This window comes from Peromyscus maniculatus, chromosome 8 (genome assembly GCF_049852395.1).
Source record: "Peromyscus maniculatus bairdii isolate BWxNUB_F1_BW_parent chromosome 8, HU_Pman_BW_mat_3.1, whole genome shotgun sequence".
Classification (NCBI taxonomy): domain Eukaryota; kingdom Metazoa; phylum Chordata; class Mammalia; order Rodentia; family Cricetidae; genus Peromyscus; species Peromyscus maniculatus.
Genome location: NC_134859.1, coordinates 9,974,624 through 9,994,684, shown reverse-complemented (window position 1 = coordinate 9,994,684; position 20,061 = coordinate 9,974,624). Strand labels below are relative to the sequence as shown.

Genomic DNA, 20,061 nt, shown 5'->3' with positions numbered 1-20,061 from the left:
CTTCTGTGGCTGCACAGCTCTAGTCACGTCACTCCCAAGCTTCATTCTCACTGCTTCTGGGGTAATGTCCCCACCTAGTTAGGTGACTCGGGAGGTCGAGCCTCACATGGGGTTTTGTTCTGCTGCCTGCCCAACTTCTCCTGTCATTAGCACGGTTGTGTCTGTATGAGTCTGGGCTGCTATAAAGAAATAGCACCATCTTGTGTGGCTTAAATGTCTGCATTTGTTACTTTTTTTGTGTGTGTGCTGTGATAAAGTATCATGACCAGATGTACTTTATAGAAGAAAGAGTTTATTCTGGGTTACAGTTTATTACAGTTCCAGAGGAGGAATCCACAATGGTGGGGGAGGTATTGTGGCCGGAGGAGGAAACTGAGAGATCACATCTTTATCCACACACAGGAAGCATCGAGAATGAACTGAAGTGGAACATTTTCCAGTGACATACTTCCTTCAGTAAGGTCTCACTTCCTAAGACTGTGCTAACCTCCCCAAATAGCAGCACCAACCAGGCACCAAGTGTTCAGACCCAAGTCTGTGGGGTGACAGCCCTCATTTCAACACCACACAGACATTTAGTTCATAAAAGCCCTGGAGCAAATTTCTTTCTGCCTGGGTCCCTCTGCCCGCTCATGTCCCCGGCTGTCTTGGTTCTCATCTTATCTCTTGCCCTGCCATCTGGGCATCTTGGCTAAGTACCTTGTCAGTGCTCAGTGTAGCTAGAAGCAAGAATCACTTCCCCACCCACTTTGACTTGTGAGAGGATTGTATCTGCTTCCCACTGGATCATGCACTCTGTGAGAGAAGGGTTCATTCTCTCTCCCCACCAGGTCTTAGCTTAGTATCCAACACATAATATGATTTAATTAAGTCTCCAAATAAATCAAAGCTGTGGCCACTTCCTGGATGAACCCACTCCCCACAGGACACTCTGACCCACTTCGAAGCAGCAGCTGGAACATCCTAGCGTATCTGCTTAGAGAGAAGGAGAAAATTGTCATCAGAAAAAGGCTTCCTGACAAAACAGGAGAGCCTGTGTGTAAATCGTTAACTGATCTGTTTACTATTTTTATTTGTATTGGGGATCAAATTAAATATTGCATTAAGTGAGTTAAATATTCATATTGCATTAAATATAGATTGCATTTTAAAAATTAACTGCTGTGTGCTCTTCCTTGAGCTGGATTATGAGACCTCAGCATAATCAACCTGGCACACACTGACTGGATGTAGCTGTTTTCTGTGTCTCTGGTGCTTTGCTTGCACTCATAGGAGTAATGGAGTAGGAAAGGTCCTGTGTGGCTGCGGTTGTGAGGTGTGTTGTGGGGCATCAGTGTTGTTGTCCGGTGGAGAGACAGAGAGAGGAGAAAGGACACCATAAATTACTGCACCCTTTGTACTTGTCCTACACAGCTCTATGCAGTTTCTGTGGGTTGCTTCCCTTGATTCCCACCGGAGGCAAGTGTAACTGACTCTTCTGCCTTACACAGGTGAAAACTGTGTGGGGGAGGTAACCAGAGGGACTCCAAGTTTCACAGCCGTGATAAGCCTGCCCCATGCTGCGTGACTCAGCCTTTACTAGGACCCTTACCTCTCAGAAGAAGGGCCTCCAGGGTGCTATGATCCTAAACAGACATGGTTTTAAAGAGTTTTAAAATTTGGCTTCCTGTATTCTTAACAATAGAAACCATAATAGGATTTAAAATCACTCATTTATCTCTTCATGAATCCAAGCATTCATCTGTCCATCTATCCACCCAATCATCCATCCATCCATCCATCCATCCATCCATCCATCCATCCATCCATTCATCCATAAACCCATCCTCCATCCATTCTTCCATACATCCCTGAATGCATGCACATATTCACTTGTCCATGAGTATATCTTCAATGCATGCATACATGCATGCATATGAATCCATCCATTTATTTACTCCCTACCTGCACATCTATACATCTAACCAGCTATCCATTTATCCACCTATACTGACTAGTTTTATGTTAACTCAACACAAGTTGGAGTCATCTGAGAGGAATGAACCTTAATTGAGAAAATGCCTCCATAAGATCAGACTAGGCAAGTCTGTAGGACATTTTCTTAATTAGTGATTGATATGGGAGGACCTAGCCCAGTGTGGATGGTGCCATTCCTGGACTGGTGGCCCTGGATGCTGTAAGAAAGCAGGGTGAGTGTAGACGAATTTCTAAATGGTCTTATTAAATAAAAAACACAGAGCCAAATATAGGGGCGAAAGCCTTAGAGATCAGGGACATAGTGATAGCCACCAACCTTACCTCTCCAGCTCTGCAGCTACCAAAAGGAGCTACTTCCTGTCTAACCTGTGCCTTATTGCCTTGCTGTTCTGCCCTCTCATTGGCTCTTAGCCCAGCCACCTCACTTCCTTGTTACTTCCTGTCTGTATAGACCTCCAAGTCTCTATGGTTGGTACTGGGATTAAAGGCGTGTGTGACCACGGTTGGCTCTGTTCCCAATGTGACCTTGAACACACAGAGACCCTGCCTGCCAAGCGATCGGATTAAGGGCGTATGCGACCACTGCTTGACTTCAGTGTTTACTTAAAAATGGCTGGCCTTTTCCCCCTTGATCTCCAGGCATGCTTTATTTATTAACATACAAATAAAATATCACCACAGGTAAGCAAACCACGAGGGGCAAGCCAGAAAGCAACACTACTCCCTGGCCCCTGCACGAGCTCATTCCTTCAGGTTCCTACCTGGTTTGAGTTCTTGCCTTAATTTCCCTCAATGGGCTATGATTTACAATACATAAACCAAACAAATCCTTTCCCCCCCAAGTTGTTTTTGGTCATGGTGTTTCATCACAGCAATAATAGCTCTAACTATGACACCATCTATCTATTATCCATCCATACTCACACACCCACACATCTGCCATCTCTCCATCCATATACCTTTTTTATTCTTGTTGAGCCCCCAATGGTTGCCAAGAGTGGTCAAGCCTTGGGGACATAGTGGAGGATGAGGCATATATCCATATATCGTTTGTTTGCTGTGGGTTCACACAGTAGACTGGCAGCTGTCACTGTCTCCTTTTCTCTATTCCTGTCCCTAGCCTCTCGAGGCCTTGTATTGGGTCCTCTTTGTTCCCCCAATACCCAGGACTGGATGTAGAAGGTGGATTTAGTCACACCTTCTAACATGCTCCTCAGCCTCCCACCCGCCTGTCTATGTTTGGGTTATCTCTGGTTCTGGGCATCCCTTTCCCAATAGCCAGTGATCAGCCTGGGAACTATTACAAGAGGGGCAGAGGGTGTTTTCACCATGGTGTGGTGGCCCCTCCCACTGTGCACCCCTCTTCCTCCCTGACCCTCTCTTAAGGCTCCCTTGACTTCTGAGTCATCTTCATGTTCCCTTCTCCTTCACTGACCCAGGCTCCCATTTCCTCTCCTGGCTAGTGACTCCCTACAAATTCCATTTTCTCATCCCTCTGCTCCTTCTGAGTCCCGTTGCTTATCTGGGCAGCAAGATTCTAGAGAGCCTCGTCTTTTACAGATTGCTTTCTGAGTTTTGCTTCCTGAGTCACTGGGAAGTTCTTTGAGGGCAGGCTGGTGATGTTAAATCTGCTTGGTGCCAAGTGTGAGTTCAGTTTGCACAATAGACCCATTGACTGAGAGGGTCCTGGGCTCACAGCCATTGGCTGAGAGAGGTCCTGAGGTCAGAACCATTGGCTGAGAGGGGTCCTGGGGTCCAAGTCAGGTCAAGCGGATTTATGTCTCTAGGATCCTGAGAACTTTTCTTGTCTCTTTTCATGATCTGTGAAGCAGAGATGATAGGAAGGATCTCGCTAGTGGTTCCACTGTGGGGACTGAACATTTTAACTGTCCTCTGATGGAGTGATTTTCATATTGTTGCCCACACCATTACAATTCCCCTACCTTGTCTTTTTGGAGATGCTGTTTGAAAGTCTCCTTTGAAAAAAGAGAGAGTTTTCATGGGTGCCCATTGTAAAGGATCCCCACTGGAAAGGAGTCTCCGGTGTAAAGGTGCTCCCCATTGAAAAGAGAGGGGGCTCCATGGAAAGGGGGTTCCCCTATGGAAAAGAGGAGCATGCAGAGACACTTTGTTGGGAGGCTTCCCAAGGGGCTTAGCAGGCATGCTTTGGACCACCCTACTTTTGGGCAGCTGCTGTTGCTGGGGCATCTTCCAGAAGGGGATTAGAGACTCAGGTAAAGGACTTCATATCATGGTGACCTGCTCTCCCAGGAAAGGCTAGGAATGTTCTTTGGTCCTGAGCCCTGCTTTGTATAGTAAAAAGACCACTCTGCTTCCTTCTGTCGCTAATCCTCCTGGAGACTGTGGCTGCCCTGATTGACAGAGCCTCATGCAGGAGGAACACAGGAGAACCAGACAGGTTTCCCAGTTCTGACCCCACCACAGGGCTGATGCAGGGTGCCTGGCTCTTATTATTTGGCATTGCCAAGAAGCCATTGCAAAAACTGTCACTTGATCTTCGAATATTGTATACTTGTCATGGAGCTGGCTGGTGAAGGGATGCTTCTATGTAAGATTGAAATTCTGCGCACAAAATGGAGTTTTTGCTCTTTCTCTACTAGGTAGGGAGAGAAATGAGATGCTCCTTGAAAGCCTGGTCAATTCTCATATAAGTGTGTGTGTGTGTGTGTGTGTGTGTGTGTGTGTGTGTGTGTGTGTGTGCTTGTATGTGTGTGTGTATGTGTGTAGGGGTGTGCATATATGAGTGTGTGCATATACAGGTGTGTGTGTGTGTGTGTGTGTGTGTGTGTATGTGAAGGGGTGTGTGTATTCACAAGTGTGTGTTCTCAGGTGTGTGTGTGTGCACAGGTGGCTTGAGGAGAGAGCATGGCTGGGGAGGAAAAAGGAAAGCTTGTTCCAGGTCACAAAGTGACTTGAGTTTCCCACATTTGCAAGTGACGCAGGCACAGAACAGATGTGGCCCAGAGCATAGGATGGTCACATCTCAACTTCTCGTGCAATGTCTTGGCACCTCCAGAGGGCAGCCGGAGCTGCCCACCCAGTCCTGAGACCTGCAGCCTCAGCTCCCGCCCCTGCCTCCTCCTCTGCTCCCTGCCCTTTCGCTTTCTTCCCTCTCCCTTGGTGCTCAGCTTTCCAGACACTGGGAACGGAGATGAGGCATCCAGCAGGCTTGGGGAGGGCAGGCACCTAACGATCGCACCAGACACTGTTCAGAAGCATTGGAACTTCAGCCCCCACGGTGGTTCTCTGAGGATGAACTCCATGTGCACTTTTCTCTCTTCTTCCAAGCCCACAGGACATCTCCTGCAGAGGAGAAAGGAGTAAAGTTCATTTTTATCTTCCCCCACCCAGCATTTCTGCCTTTAAGTGGGCCCAAGTTCGAGCTGTGTAATCATTTCAAAAATAGCTTCCATCGCTGGGGTGGGCTGGGTGGATTCCTCAGTGGTGTCTAATGAAACCGTATAAGGAGGATGAGACAGCCATTTGGTGGTGTGGTGAGATGCCCCTGTCTGTACATCACACAATTTATCTCAGCTTAAGCAACCTTGGAGCTCATCAGCTCCCCGTCTGAAAGGGGCCGGGCATTTACCTGGGAGAGCTGTCTAGATTCTCTGAGCTCACAGATCTGATGGGAAGGGATGGGCTGCTGCTCTCTGCCACCTTCCATGGAACGGGATGTACACATCTAGACAGGGGAACTGGAGCCTGAAGTGTTTTAACGATGGTTTCCTCCAAAAGGTCAACTGATTCCTGTTGTCACCTCCTCTGCTGTCGCCCATGCTGGAGTCCTGTCACTTCCTGATGTGAGGCAGAACCTGTTCATTGCCCACGAATGTGGGAACACACACAGGAAGCTCATGGAGTTGCCTAGTACCAAGCGTCTGTTTGTCTGAAAAAGACCTGATGCACAATAATTTGAAACTGAGGATCGAGAAAAACAAACCCTTTCCATGTTAGCTGTGGTATGCTTCAAACACCAGATTCCCCCAGTGCATTCAGAAACAGGATTTGGGGACTTGGGAAGAAGGCCGGGCGAGCAAAGTGCTCGATGCTCAAGCATGAGGACCTGACTTCAGATCCCCAGCATCCTCATAAAGGTTGGATGCAGGGGTGCAAACCTGTAACCCCTGCACTGAGGGTGACGGGCAGAAACAGGGGGGTCCCTGGAGTTAGCTGATCAATAAGCTAGTCTATCAGCGAGCTCCAGGCTCAGTGAGAGAAACTGCCTCAAAAAACAAGATGGAGAGTGATAGAAAAAGACACCTGACATTGACTTCTGGGCTCTGTGTGAGCAGACACACCCATTGTGCACACATGTACGTCCATATGCATGCACACGTGTGCCCTAGACTAAAGTAGATTTTGGATGTTACTCTTAGAATGATAGTTCAAGAAGTGCTGTTGCCTCTGTAGTGTGGATTTAGTGGGGCTGGCAGCGCCACACCATGGGGACACCACGGATGTTTGTTGAATTAATTACTTTTCTGTTCTGTTGCTGTAATGAAACACCCTGAAAAAAAAGCAACTTAAGGGAGGGCGGGTTTAATTTGGCTCACAGTGTGAGGGCGCAGTCCATCATGGTGGGGAGGCATGGTAACTGGAGAGTGGGGCAGCTGGTCACATGACATCTGCAGTCAGGAAGCAGAGGAGTGAATGCTGGCGCTCAGCTCATGATCTCCTTTTATTCCATCTAGGACTTTAGCCCATGGCACGGTGCCCTCACATTTAGGGTGTGCCTTCCCACCTTGATTAAACTGATAGGACAGTCCCTCAGAGGGGCACCTGGAGGCTTGTCTTCTAGGTGACACCAGGCCCTGTCAAGTTGACAACCAATATTAATCATCACAGTTGTCACAGCCAAATGAAGAGATGTGTTGATATGACGTTGGTCAGCTGTTCTGAAGGGCTGGCCTTCCTCACGCTCTTTCTCAGAGCCATGACTGAATGTGAGTTTTGGTGTTGTCCTTTTACTCTCTGTAAGAGCCCCAGACTGGACATGCCACCAGGGTGGGGACTCCCTGTGTCTTTGGTAATGGTCACAGCTGTGGTAGACAGATCTGACTTTCTGGAAGGGAAAAATGAGTTTGGGTTTCAATGTGACTTAAGGAAGGAAGCCAGTGTGGACAATCCAGTCATGATAGAAGTGCAGGCTGACCTCAGAGAGACAGAGAGAAGAGCCGGCCTTCTTGGCTTGCAGAATGGGTCTTGGCTCAGGAGTAGGCTAGTCCTCATATGCCAGGTCCTTCCTGTTGGTTGCTCACTCAGGTTTCTGAGTCTGCATGGAGAGTGTCTGGGTTGGTCCACCCCACCTGAGTGATGTTTGGTGAGGTATGATCTGTGGTCTTGGCTGGGTCTTTGGCTGTGCTCATGGTAGGAGGGATAGGGCATTTCAACTCTCATAGGTCTATAACACAGCATGCTCACAGAGACAAGGACTATCTCCATAGGCACCTATCTCAGAAACTGGGGTATTGTTTTAGGAAGGAGTATAAACTTATGCTTCCTAACTTTTTAGAAAGCCACACATTCTATTTCATTTTCATTGTTGTGATAAAAGACCTGACCAAAAGCAATTTAGAAGAAGAGGTTTATTCAGCTTATGAGTTCAGGTCACAGTTCATCACCATGGGGAAGTCAAGATAGGAACTTCAAACAGACAGTTACATCCCATCCACACATCAAGAGCAGAGAGAAACAAATGCATGTTGTGCTTTGCTCGATTCTTACTTAGTTTAGGATTCCCTTCCTAGGGAATTGTGCCACTCACAGTGGGCTGGGCCTTCCCACATTATCAACTGCTTAGTAAAGACAGTCCCATAGGCCAACCCAGTGCAGACACCCCCTCATGGAGACTCTCTTCTCGGGTGATTCTAGGTTGTGTCAGGATGACGAGTAAATCTAAACATCACAGCACACAAACTCCAAATGTCAGCCATGAAGCTGAGTGTGCTCTGGGCCCTGATATCCTCTTCTTGCTGACCATGGCTGGCTCCTTAGCTTTCCTCCCACTCTTCATCCACTCCCACCTTCCCCCGGGCCTTTGCACCCACCATCCCTCCACACGTCTGGCCCCTCCTGGTCACGGCACACAGTGACATTCTATTTCAACACCATCCCGTCTTTCCTTCCTGACAAGTCCAGACACTTGTCATCTTGTTAAAAATAAGGATCCTGCAACCCATTGTCGTTTATTACCCCCTCAACAAATACTTCAGAATGAATGGATAAACATTCCTTTCAGAGTAATGTAGCTACTGCACCTGTGAGAAAAACAAACTGAAAGTAATTGTTTCTTAAAAACTAAACCTTCCTTGTCTTTGTGTTTTTCTTTTTTTTTTCATATAGGATCCGCTGTCTCTGTCTCCCAGCCTGGTTGAGAGTCAGGTAAGCACTCATTATATCTAGGTGAAGATGTTGTATTTATTGGAAATGAGGAGGTAAGTCAGTCTTCTGTACCAATGCGCTTTTTTTTTTTTTTTGCTTGCTTAATCAGCACAACCATGTTGTCAGCATGGGGAGGAGAGAAGGCAAATTGCCATCAGTACTGGTGGCCTTTGGACCTCTGGATGTCACTTTCCACTTATAGTAGGGACTCTTGAGCCTACTGGACACATGCTTGCCATCAGACACAGAACTCTGATTCCAGTGCCCAAGGCAGACATTGCTAATCAACCACAGCACCATTCATTCCTTATCTAGAACAGTCACTGTTAATAGACCATTGAAGGCTCACAGGTGAATGAAAAGCTCTTGATATCTGTTATGGGTGAGCTCTAAAGATGGAGTCCATTTTGCCAGGGTTGCAAGTAGGTGTCTGAAGAGTTGGTTCCATGGGAATTGTGGGCTGCTTGTCAAGAAGGAACCAGAGGCTCGATTGCCATAACCAGCATCACTCCACCTTGTTGCTGCTGGCGGTACCACAGCTCTGCCTTAGGGGAACACAATTGCACCAAATGGATCTATGCCTCGGGCCAATGCATTATTTTTTATTGATTCCAACTCTACCTCATTACTGTTGCTTAGCGAGGAACTAATGTAATTTCTAATGACGCCATGTGGCTTTCAAATGGATGAGGTAAATGTTTATTTCCCCTATGACGCCATATTCTTTCTTCAATTAAAACCTGTGGAAGAAAATTAATACAAATGTAGGGATTTTCCCCTCTAAGATTAGTGTCGAGACAGTAGGCTTTCACTGTATGTGTGGGACTCCTATGTGACAGGACTGGGGGTACCTTCCTGCCCCATTCGCTCATCCTGCCAGCAGGGTCACCATTCATTACCTTCCCCTCTGTAACTCTTCTGGTTGGCTGCTAGCCGTGAGTCACTGGTAGAGGCATTCATGTGCTCCCCTCTGTGTGTGGATGTGTGCAGGTATATATGTATGTGTGTATGCACATGTGCACATACGTGTGTGTGTGTGTGTGTGTGTGTGTGTGTGTGGTGTGTGTGTGTGTATGGACGCCAGAGGACAGCTTTAGCAATCATTCCTCAAAGCATCATATACCTTGTTTTGTTCTTCTTGACAGAGTCTCTCACTGACCTGGCACTTGACAAGTAGGTTAGGATCATTGGAGAGTGAGCCCCAAAGCCTGACCTGTACCTCCCTCCCTAACTATGGGATTCCAAGAGTTATACCAGTATGCACAGTAATTTTATGTGGGTCCTGAGGGTCAAATTCAGGTCCTCATGCTTGAAAGACAAGCATTCGTTGGCTGAGCCAACTCCCAGCTTTAATACCTATTTATGGAAGTGAGACTCACATCTATAACATTAGCTGTTTAAAGATGAGCGCCGCCGTGGCGTTAGTACATTTGCAGTAAGATGCAACCACCACCTCTGTTACTGCCAAAGCATCTCCATCTCTCCCGTGCAGAGCCCTGCGCCTGTTCCCCTCCCTGCCTCTCTCTGGTCCCTGGCAACCACCTGTATCCTGCTTCCCTGGGCTTACCCTTCTGGCTAGTTCATATAAGCAAAATCATAGAGTAGATGGGCTTTCGTGTCTGCCTTCTCTCACGTGAGAGAAGTGAACAGTCTAGCGGTGAAATGGGTGACTGTATAGTCCAGCATCTCTACCTAAAACAAAGACTCAAGCAGGTTTAAGAAACACCATTTAAAGTGGTCCTGTGCAGAGCAGCCCGGAGCGGGAGATCAGCTCAACATTCATCAAGGATCCAGAACACAAACTGTGGCCCACGCAGTCTCACACAGCCCTGAAGGGAAGGAGGCTCTGATACAGGCTGCAGCCTGGATGAGTCTTGGGAATCATGTCAAGCAGCAGCAGCCTTTGCCAGGCCCAGGTCCTGTCTGTGTGATGTGGCTGCCTGTCAGAGGCATGTTGGAGGTTGTGAGACTGGGGTGAGGCCGGGATGGAGGGTACTGCTCTCTTACTGGACTTCCTGTGCAGCTACTAGGCTCAGGGTTAGCACCCAGGCTGGAGACCATGAGCAGGGAGTGTTTGAACCATTGTCTATCCTCTGTGAGCAGCTACCTTCTCTGTGGCCAGCCAGGGCTACTCTACTCTCTCTGCAGAGCCTGGAGCTGGGATAGGGATTGGGTCGAACCCAGCAAGTCTCTTGTTTTGTTGATTAAACAGGTTTGTTTGACTCTGTCTGTCTGTCTGTCTGGTCTGTGTCAGGGCAGACAAATTCGTCTCCCTGGATCTCATGTTGGACTCTGTGACCACTCTCAGAGGTCCTGTCACCCTGGAAAACATAGGCCTGACAACCTTCCCCTGTCCACACAGGGTAGAAGCCCAGAGAAGTAAGGTAACTCACTCCCAGCCATACCCTTTGCAGCCTGGTTCCTTCATGTGTTCCTTCAGTTTCCCAGGCACGGGCCCTTACACACTGGTATAGTGACGGAGTTCTGAAAGACCCGGCCGCAGCCTGGCCTTCCCCAGTGTTTGAAGCTCCCAGAGCTCTGTGAGACATCGAGAGCTCCCCGGTTGGGGGATATGGGCAGGTTCCTGGCATGAGAGTGGCATTACCTTCACAAGGCTGAGGAGCCAGAGTCTGACTGGTTGACTGATCTGCAGTCGAGGTCAAGGTGACCTCTGTTTTTCTCATCCTTTTACCCGACCCCGAGTCCTGGCTTCTGGGAGCTTCACTCGCCGAGTCGAGAGCAGACTCTGTGGCGCTGCTCATCCTGCCGAGGACAGGTTCACAGAGCTGGACATGAAGGTCCCCAGAAGCATGGGGACTGGCAGTGAGGTGGAGGAATGGCTGGCGAAGGCGGCACAGGCAAGCCTGCCTCCACGGCAGACTCTGCCTGGCTTCCCAGAAATCACAACTCCCTCTGCTGCCTGGGAGGTGATTCCCACCCCATCTGCTCAAGCTCTCAGGGGTCTGGGGCTGCCCACACAGGCTCCCAGACAGGTCCCACCTTTGAAATGGCTCAGTCTCCTCCTCAGTAGGAGTGTGTTTCTAAGGCATAGCCGTGAGTGGGGACTGAATGTGAAGAGGCTAGCCTCCTGAGAACATTTCTCTCCCTGCTGAGATCTGCTGAGATCTCATGGTTCCCTCAGGGCACTTTGGGTAGGAGAGAGTGTGTCTGGGGCTGGAGTCCCTACGGATGGATGAAAGCCCTGGCTAGTCTTCTGGTTGCAGTGGACAACTCCCTCGATCACCGCCTGTGCCTACCTCCCCTGAGCTCTGATGGACTCCTGTTTTCCTGATTCTCATATTCACCATCACACAGAAAACAAAGCTAGAACGTGATTGCCATGGCACCTTCTCTCCCTGCCAGCATCCCTTGGGTGCATAATACTCTCTCCTGTCACCCTCTTTCTCTCCTCACTGCAGAGCACTGGACCAGACAGGAGGCACAGGGGAACCTTCAGAATGGGGACTGGGGTCCAATGTTTGTTGAGCACCCACCGTGTCCCAGATCCTTGCAGAAACAATCTGTGTGAGCCTCCTGATACCTCAGAGAGAAAGGTTACCACGAAACCTTCCTCAGGTGGGGAGCTTCGTGCTCAGAAAGGCAAGCAAGTGCCCACACGAGGCTTCCAGGTCACCGGAGAAAAGACAAGGGTAGGAATCTAGGTGTGATGCTTCTTTGAGGAGGGAGTTGAGCATGCATACTGAGCCAGCACCGCCTTCTAGGTCCAGGCCCCTTTATGACTTCTCAGACTGATGGCTGTTCTCCATTTCTGTTGAGTCTGCCTCCTTCTGCTGGCCGTTGGCTTTCTACCTCTCCTGTGTGACAGGCTGGGACCACCTTTCTCATTTTTTTTCCCTGCAGAGGGTCTGCTCTTTCCCACTCACAGCTGGTATCAGCCATCAATTAGCCCTGTAACCACACAGAATTTACCTTTGACCCCCACAGTTGCTCCTGTCTGCTGTGAAGGTGCTGTTGCCGTCCATGTGGGCATGAGCCCCCTCCAGGAACCGATAGCACCATCAAGCCCTAGCAGAGCTACCTGGAACCACCTTGTCCAAGATCCCCAGCAAGTTACTGCTTGCTCTAAGTACAGCATCTAAATGCGTCAGCGTGAGCTGGCCCCAGTCAGCTTTCTGATCTTGTTTCTCTGTCTCCCTGGTCCTTATGCCCTCAGACCCAGCCTGACTCCCACTGAGGACTCTCCTGCTTCAGACTTGCTTCTCCAGTGCTTAAGAGTTCACTCTTCATGGTTCTGTGTGCTCTGAAGTAATTGTTCTTTCTTGTTGTCATTTTTTATCCATTGGCATATTCAGAAGCTCCAAGAGAAGGACGGCTCTGGTAGCACAGTTCCAAGAGTCCTAGTGAATACCTGTCAAATGGAAGGCAGAGCCTCACCTGGCACCTCAGCATGTCTGCCCCACCCTGCCAGGTCCTGAGGCTCCTTGCCACACCCACATTTTAAATTGCTTTACACATCTGTTTCTGTGCCAAAGGGGAGATTCTTACATTTGATGAGTTTTGCATCTCATCTTTGTAGTTCATCAAGTTCTCAGCATCTTGGTATAGGAGAAGATGCTTGATGGGTGTTGGGTGGGTGGATGTCTGGGTAGGACTGGGTTGGTATATGCATGTATGTGTGAGTGAGTTGATGGATGGATGGATGGATGAATGGATGGATAGAATAATGGATAGCTAGGCATACTGATGGATAGACGGATGTGTGCATGGATGAATGGGGATGGATGAACATATGGATGGATGGATGGATGGATGGATGGATGGATGGATGGATAGGTGGGTGGATGGATGGATAGGTGGGTGGATGGGTGGATGGGTGGGTGGATAAATGGGTGAATAGAAAGATGGTTAGATAGATGAGCATATTGATTGACAGACAGATGGATAGGTGGATGGATGTATGGATAGGTGAATAGATGCTGTTACTGGTCAACATTTGTGCTTCATACACACCCACACCCACATACCCACACACCCACACACCTACCCACCCACCCTACACATATGCATGCTGAGGGATGTCTTTCTCCACGCTGTGAATATATGTTGTTCCCACTGGTTAATAAATAAGCTGCTTTGGCCTATGGCAAGGCAGCTTAGAGGCAGGTGGGAAGTCCAAGGAGAGAGAAAGAAAGAAGAAAGGCAAAGTCTGGAGAGACACCAGCCTACTGCCCAAGGAGCAACATGCCAGTAGACCAGTAAACCACAGAACATGTGGCAAAACACAGATAAATAGAAATGGATTAATTTAAGAGATAAGAGCTAGCTAGCAAGAGGCCTGCCATAGGCCATACAGTTTGTAAATAATATTAAGCCTCTGAGCACAGCTGCAGGACCACAGGGCCGGGTGGGACCAGAGAAAACTTTTGACTACACGTGCATGTGCACATGCACACGCACACACACACATACACACACACATGTGCACACACACATACATTCACAGATGTCAACCTTGAGTGCTATTCTTCTTCAGGTACTGGCCACCTTGCTTTTTTTTTTTTTAATCACATTTATTGTGTACGTGTGTGGGCATGTGTGTAGCCTAGCACAGGTGTGGAGGTCAAAGGACAATTTGTGGGAGTCAATTCTTTCCTTCTACCATCCAAGTCCGGGGACTGTCAGGCTTGGCTGCAAGCTCCTTTGCACGCTGAGCCATCTCACCAGCCCTACCTTGCTTTCTGAGACAGAGTCCTTCACTAGTCTGAAATTTGCCAAGTAGGCCAGGCTGGCCCACAAGTCACCAGGCTGTGAGCCTGTGCCATCACACACGGCTTTTTACATGTGGATTCTGTGAATCAGACTCAGGTTCTCACACTTTAACACCACGTACTTCACAGGCATAGCTGTCTCCCCGGCCTGTATCTTATATACTTTTGGTCTGTTGAAGCTCCAAGGGCATCAGACAATTGTCGTCCACACCATGTAGTTTTCTGACATGGCTCTTGTTGTCTCTCTGGGGCCAGAGCACATCTGCCAGCTCCTTTTCCCTCACTTCCTGCTGAGGCAGGAGTCTCAGAAGGAGCATATGGCCTGGCTTTGCTCCCATGGTCTGAGGATCTCAGTGTTTTAATAGAGGATTTTTACAGAAGCATGTTTGCCCTAATGGATGCGTTTGATCTGCCATTAAAAAAAAATCACATGGTACAAAGACTGGCCCCTTCAGCAGAGGTGATTGATTCTGTGTTTCCCTGCTGGTTTGGAAGGCGGGCATCCTGTCACTAACTCCCCATGGGGCTGCCTTTAATCCCCACTGAAAAGGCTGCTGTCACCCTGGTTTCCCTCTTGTCAAAGTCAAGAGCCAAACAGCCCTTTGAACTTGGTCTGGGAGGAGGGCACACACAGCTCACCGAACTTCCTAGCTCTTCTGTATCTTTTGTTGTCTTTTACCGGCATCACCACCATCTCGGCTCAGAGCCACTCAGATGCCACAGAGCTGTAGTGTGTGTGTGTGTGTGTGTGTGTGTGTGTGTGTGTGTGTGTGTGTGTGTGTGTGTTGATAGGGGATCTCATGCAGCCCAGGCTAGCCTTGAACTTCTGATCATCCTGTTCCCACTGTCTGAGGGCTGGGATTATAGTCATGTACTCCTACATCTAGGGATGAAACCCAGCGTTCTGTGCATGCAAGGCAAGCACTCTGTGAACTGAGCAACATCCCAGCCCTTCCTGGAGCTATGGTTTTGACATAGTCACAGTGACAGGCCATGTTAGGAGAAGGAGTTAATATTTACTAGGTTTTGGGCCCAGTCTGCCAAATGCTTTCTTTTCTGTATTTTCAATAATCCACTGAGTAACTGTCTGTTGTTCTCACCACTGAGATGGTGAAAGTGAGTTTGGGAGCTTTTATAACTTGCCAAGGCTTGGTCACAGAGACAGTGATCTGGGGTTGGCTACAGCTTGGGACCACAGGAATTCTGCTCTTCTGTTGATAACGAGGCTGCCACATGCCTGCAGTCTTAGCAGATAAGTTTCCCCCTAGAGGCTCACAGAGATGCCTACCTGCTGTGTGGATACCCAGTGCCCTCGTCAGATGTGAGATCCTCATCACTGACCCCAGCGCTCCAGACCATGCCACTCAGTTTTCTGGGTGTGTGATGTATGGGAAGCCCCTGGGGACTCATGCCAAACTGTGCAGTTAGCTAATGACTAGGCTAAATAGCTGGACTTAGCCACCTGGGGGTGCACACACACATCAAATATACTGTGTACATCACACACACACACACACACACACACACACACACACACACACACACACACTTCCTACCAATTAAATAAACTATTAGATGGAAGAAGTATGGAGTCTGATCCTGTGGGTCTTGGCAGAGTCTGTCTCCCATCTCACCATCGCTGGGATTAAAGCATGTGACATCGTGCCTGACTTTGTTTTACCTGGGTTCTAGGGATTGAACTCAGGTCCTGGTGCTTGCAAGGCAAGCTCCTTACTAACTGGGCCATCTTCCCAGTCCTGCACCAAGTCTGTTATCAGGATGCCCTGGGCACCGCCCCTTCCATGCAGCCTTCCTGTCTTACCCTTCTCTGACTAGCTCCTTCCATTTCCTTTCAAACACTCTGACAGCTCTCCCCAGCTACAATGGTACCTACTGCATTGTTCGTAAACCACATAACTGCGTGTGGATTGGGTTGGAAAGCCCGGTCGGCTGAGTGATTCCATGCTGAGTGTCAGTGCTGACGCAGGGGTACGCACTGTTGGCCTTTTGGAGACTGTTGTCCCTGGGCAGGTGGTACAGGCTTAGAGTTCAGAGAGACAGACAGCCTGTGGATCCTAGGAACACCGAGGCTCTTGGAGCAATGGAGGGAACGGAGGAAGGAAGCCAGTGGCTGTTATCTGGAGAACAATTTGAGGGAAGGTCAGATCTCCTCAACAGTCCCGACGAGAAGCTCCACCCTGTCGGGGATAGTTTCCTCTTTCATCAGCTGTATGTTGTTCCTTCTGTGTCTGTCTCCTGTGGGTGTCTTGTGGTGGTGGCTGTTTGGGGGAACACAGAGGAGGTGCTAGGGATGTCCTTAACTGAGTATGATAGGAGTCCAGGGACCCTTTGGCAGCATCTATATGTGGGTGACACACGGCGGGAGGCCTGGGGTGTTAGTGCTTGACTAGGCTCTAGTGATTCAATTGTGAAAAGCAGGTTGGGGTGCCCATGAGCAAAGACGGTGTGGTTGTTTGAATAAGAATGGCTCCCATAGGCTCTTATATTTGAATGCTTAGTCACCAGGGAGTAGCGCTCGCTGATAGGATTAGAAGGATTAGGAGGCGTGGCCTTGTTGGAAGAAGTGTGTCAGGCCCAGGCTCTCTCTGCCTGTGGATCAGGATGTAGCTCTCAACTATTGCCCCAGTGACTGCCTGCCTGCCACCAGGCTCCCTATCGTGATGATAATGGACTAAACCTCTGAAACTGTAAGCCACCCCCAGCTAGATGCTCTCTTTCATAAGAATTGCCTTGGCCATGGTGTCTCTTCATAGCAGTAGAATAGTGACTAAGACAGAGAGTGTTCATGGGGTGGGGGACCAGAAGATCTGGGCAGTGGTACAGCCCCTCAGGTCTCCAGAAGAACTTTTGTTTTTAGTATGATAGCAATGATTCTGTGGTCATATAAGTTTGGTCGATAAAGCTAATTAGATTTATCAATGCAGGACTTACCAGTATCTTCAACATGGAACGCGACTTCTCAACATCCCTGTGAATACTTGATGTATATTTTTTATGCTTGCGTGTGTGTGTGTGTGTGTGTGTGTGTGCGCGCGCGCGTGTGCGTGCGCTCACGCGCGCACACGTGCGTACACACACACACATTTATGTGGATGGGTGGGTGTGTATGGAGGCCAGAGGACAATCTTGACCATCAGTTCTGAAATGATGCCCACTGTTTTTTTGGGTTTGTGTATGAATGTAGGCACATGCATGCTACATTTTATGTGGAGATCAGAGGGCAACCCTCGGATATTCCTCTTTACCTTCCCATCTTGTCTCTTAACAAGTGGATAAGCCGCACCAGCTGCCTGTGAGCTCATGGAGAATCTGGAGTTTCAGCCACCCATCTTCTGCTTATGTCACCGTGTCCAGCTTTTCTGTGGGGCTGGGGATCCAAACTCTGGTCACCAGGTTTATATGGCATGTGCTTTACCTACTCAGCCATCTCCCAGTGCCACCTTGGTTGAGACGGGATCTCTTTCTGGTGTGGAACCCACTGAGTAGACTTGGCTGGCCATCCAGCGAGCCCCAGGGGTCTGTGTCCTGTCTTTGTTTCCCAGCTCTGGGGTTACAAATGTACACCCCTGCACCTGACTTTTGATGTGAGCTTTATAGATTGAACTCAGGTCCCTTGTGCAGCAAACATTTCGCTGAGCCATCTCCTCAGCCTCCATAGTGTTTCAAGTTCATTTCGGAGGATTTGAAAAATCCTGCCCTTCTCTATGGGTGGGAGACGCTGACACCGATTCTAAGGTCATGGCTAAGTCAGCTCATGAGAACCAACCACGAGTGTTCCACTGTCCTGAGGACAGAGTGTCTTCCTCACAAGTTACTCTGGGGTGTCACTTGCAATCTGAGAACTCCCTGCCTTTGCCCACATGTCCGAAGTGAGTGTGTAGGCTGTCTCTTCGTTGCTGACATGTGGAGCAGAAGGGCCCATGGTGAGATCTGATCTTCAGAGACTGGTGGATTTGCACCCATCTGCCCCAGGTGCCACTGCTTGGGAGCTGGTGCATGCCATTCTGGACTGTCGTCTCTGGAGGGCTCTGGAGTAGCTGTTGCTACTGTGGTGGGTCACGGCTTTCTGATCCCTGAAAGGGCTCCCTGAAGATGCAAGGTTGTGACTGAAGGTGGACATCTGGCTCAGGCACTCATGTCAGACCCCTGGCCTTCTGCAGGGGAGCAGCAGAGTTCCGTCTGCTCACCCTCTAAGAGCACCTGACTGCCCACTTGTAGGCAACCTTGTCCACGTGTTCCCCTGGCTCCTTGGAAGAGAAAACAATCTTCATGCAGCCCACAGAGCAGAAATTCTTTGTCCCCAACCTTCTAGGAGGAGCAGGTGACAGAGGAGTCCACAGCCAAATGCTACCTCCCCCTGAGGGGTGTGGGCTTGTGGGTGGTGGATCAAATTTCACAGCCTTGTCAGTTTTCATCCCAATTCATGCTGGAGGGAAGACAGGCTTCGCTTTCAGAAGACTGAGTGACATTTGTACCTTCAGATTCAAGCTGCTGGATGCTTTGAGGGTGCCAGAGAGAAGAAATGCCTGCTCCCGAGGCAGGACTCCCAGCTGGCCTTCTAGTAATGGGTAATAAATGTGTAGTTATTTAATTTGGAGTCAGAGCTGCAGTGTTATTGATTACCTGGACCATCTAAAGCTCCAGACAGTGAAAGCATGGCAGATGGAAAAGCATCTTGTAGCAAATCATCACATTTAGGAAGAAACGTAGGCACATGAATGGGCAAGGTCAGTCATTCTCACTGGGCACTATGAATGCAGAATGAGAAAGGTCAGCTGGCTCTAGGATACTAGCTTAGGATTCAGAGATGCAGAGGATGGACAGATGGATGGATGGATGGATGAATGGATGCATGGACAGATTGATGAACAGCTGGGTGGATGGATGAATTGATGGAATGAATGGACTAATGATGAATGGATGACTGGATGGAGTGATGAACAGAATAGGTGGATGGATAAGGTGGTAAATAGAATAGGTAGATGGGTGGGTGAAATGATGGAAAGAATAGGTGGATGGGTGGATGGATGGATGGATGGATGGATGGAGTGATGGACAGATAGGTGGATGGATGGATGGATGGATGAAGTGATGGACAGAATAGGTAGGTAGATAAATGGATGGGTAGAATGGCTTGGCTAGATAGATAGATGGACAACTGGATGGATTAATAGATGAGTGAATAGATGACTCCATTCCTGGATGGGTGGATGGATGGAGGATGGATGGATGCAGGATGGATGATGACTAGATAGGGGGAATAGTATTTGCTGGCTTCTCCAGCCATGCTCTCTGATCTTCACTAGTTTCTAAGTGGATTTGGGCAGTAGAGAGCTGTCAAGTGATAGGATGAGGGAGGAGAGAGCAGGTTAGTCAGAAACTCTGGTGCATTATCAGGCTCAAGGCATGGCTTCTTCCTCTCTCGGATCAGGAGGCAGAAAGACTGGGGACAGAAGTCTGGCCAGGCTATAACCCTCAAGTCCTGACCCCTAGTAGCTTCACCTGCCAGTGAGGGCCTTGGCCTGAAGGTTCCACAGCCTTCCAAAACAGCATCAGCAGCAGGGGATCAAGTGCTGAAACATGCGGGCCTGTTGGGGACATTTCACATTTGAACAATAACAGAGTCAGGCCTTGTGTGTGTGTGCATGTATGTGAGTGTGCGTGTGCTTGTGTGTGCCTGTGTGTGTGTGTGATGTATGTTATACACACATGGAAGAGTTAGAAGAGGGTATCCATCGTCCTTCTCAGCTTACTTTATTCCCTTGAGACAGCATCTCTCACTGAATCTGGAGCTAGGCTAGAAGCCAGCAAACTCCAGAAATCCTCCTGCCTCTTTTTACTACAGTGCTGTAGTTATAGGCATGGATACAGTCATGCCTGGCTTTTCATTGTAGGTGTTGGGATCTGAACTCAGGTCCTTATGCCTGCA

At 48.9% G+C, this 20,061-nt stretch overlaps 1 protein-coding gene across 1 annotated transcript in view; it reads left to right on the top strand.

Moving 5' to 3' along the window:
* Positions 1 to 20,061, top strand: part of LOC143274513 (uncharacterized) — a 1,199,417-nt gene that overhangs the window by 121,006 nt on the left and 1,058,350 nt on the right. The window contains exon 2 of the mRNA XM_076577796.1: positions 8,344 to 8,382. Coding sequence (XP_076433911.1) covers positions 8,344 to 8,382 — 39 coding nt within the window. The remainder of the gene's footprint in view (positions 1 to 8,343; positions 8,383 to 20,061) is intronic.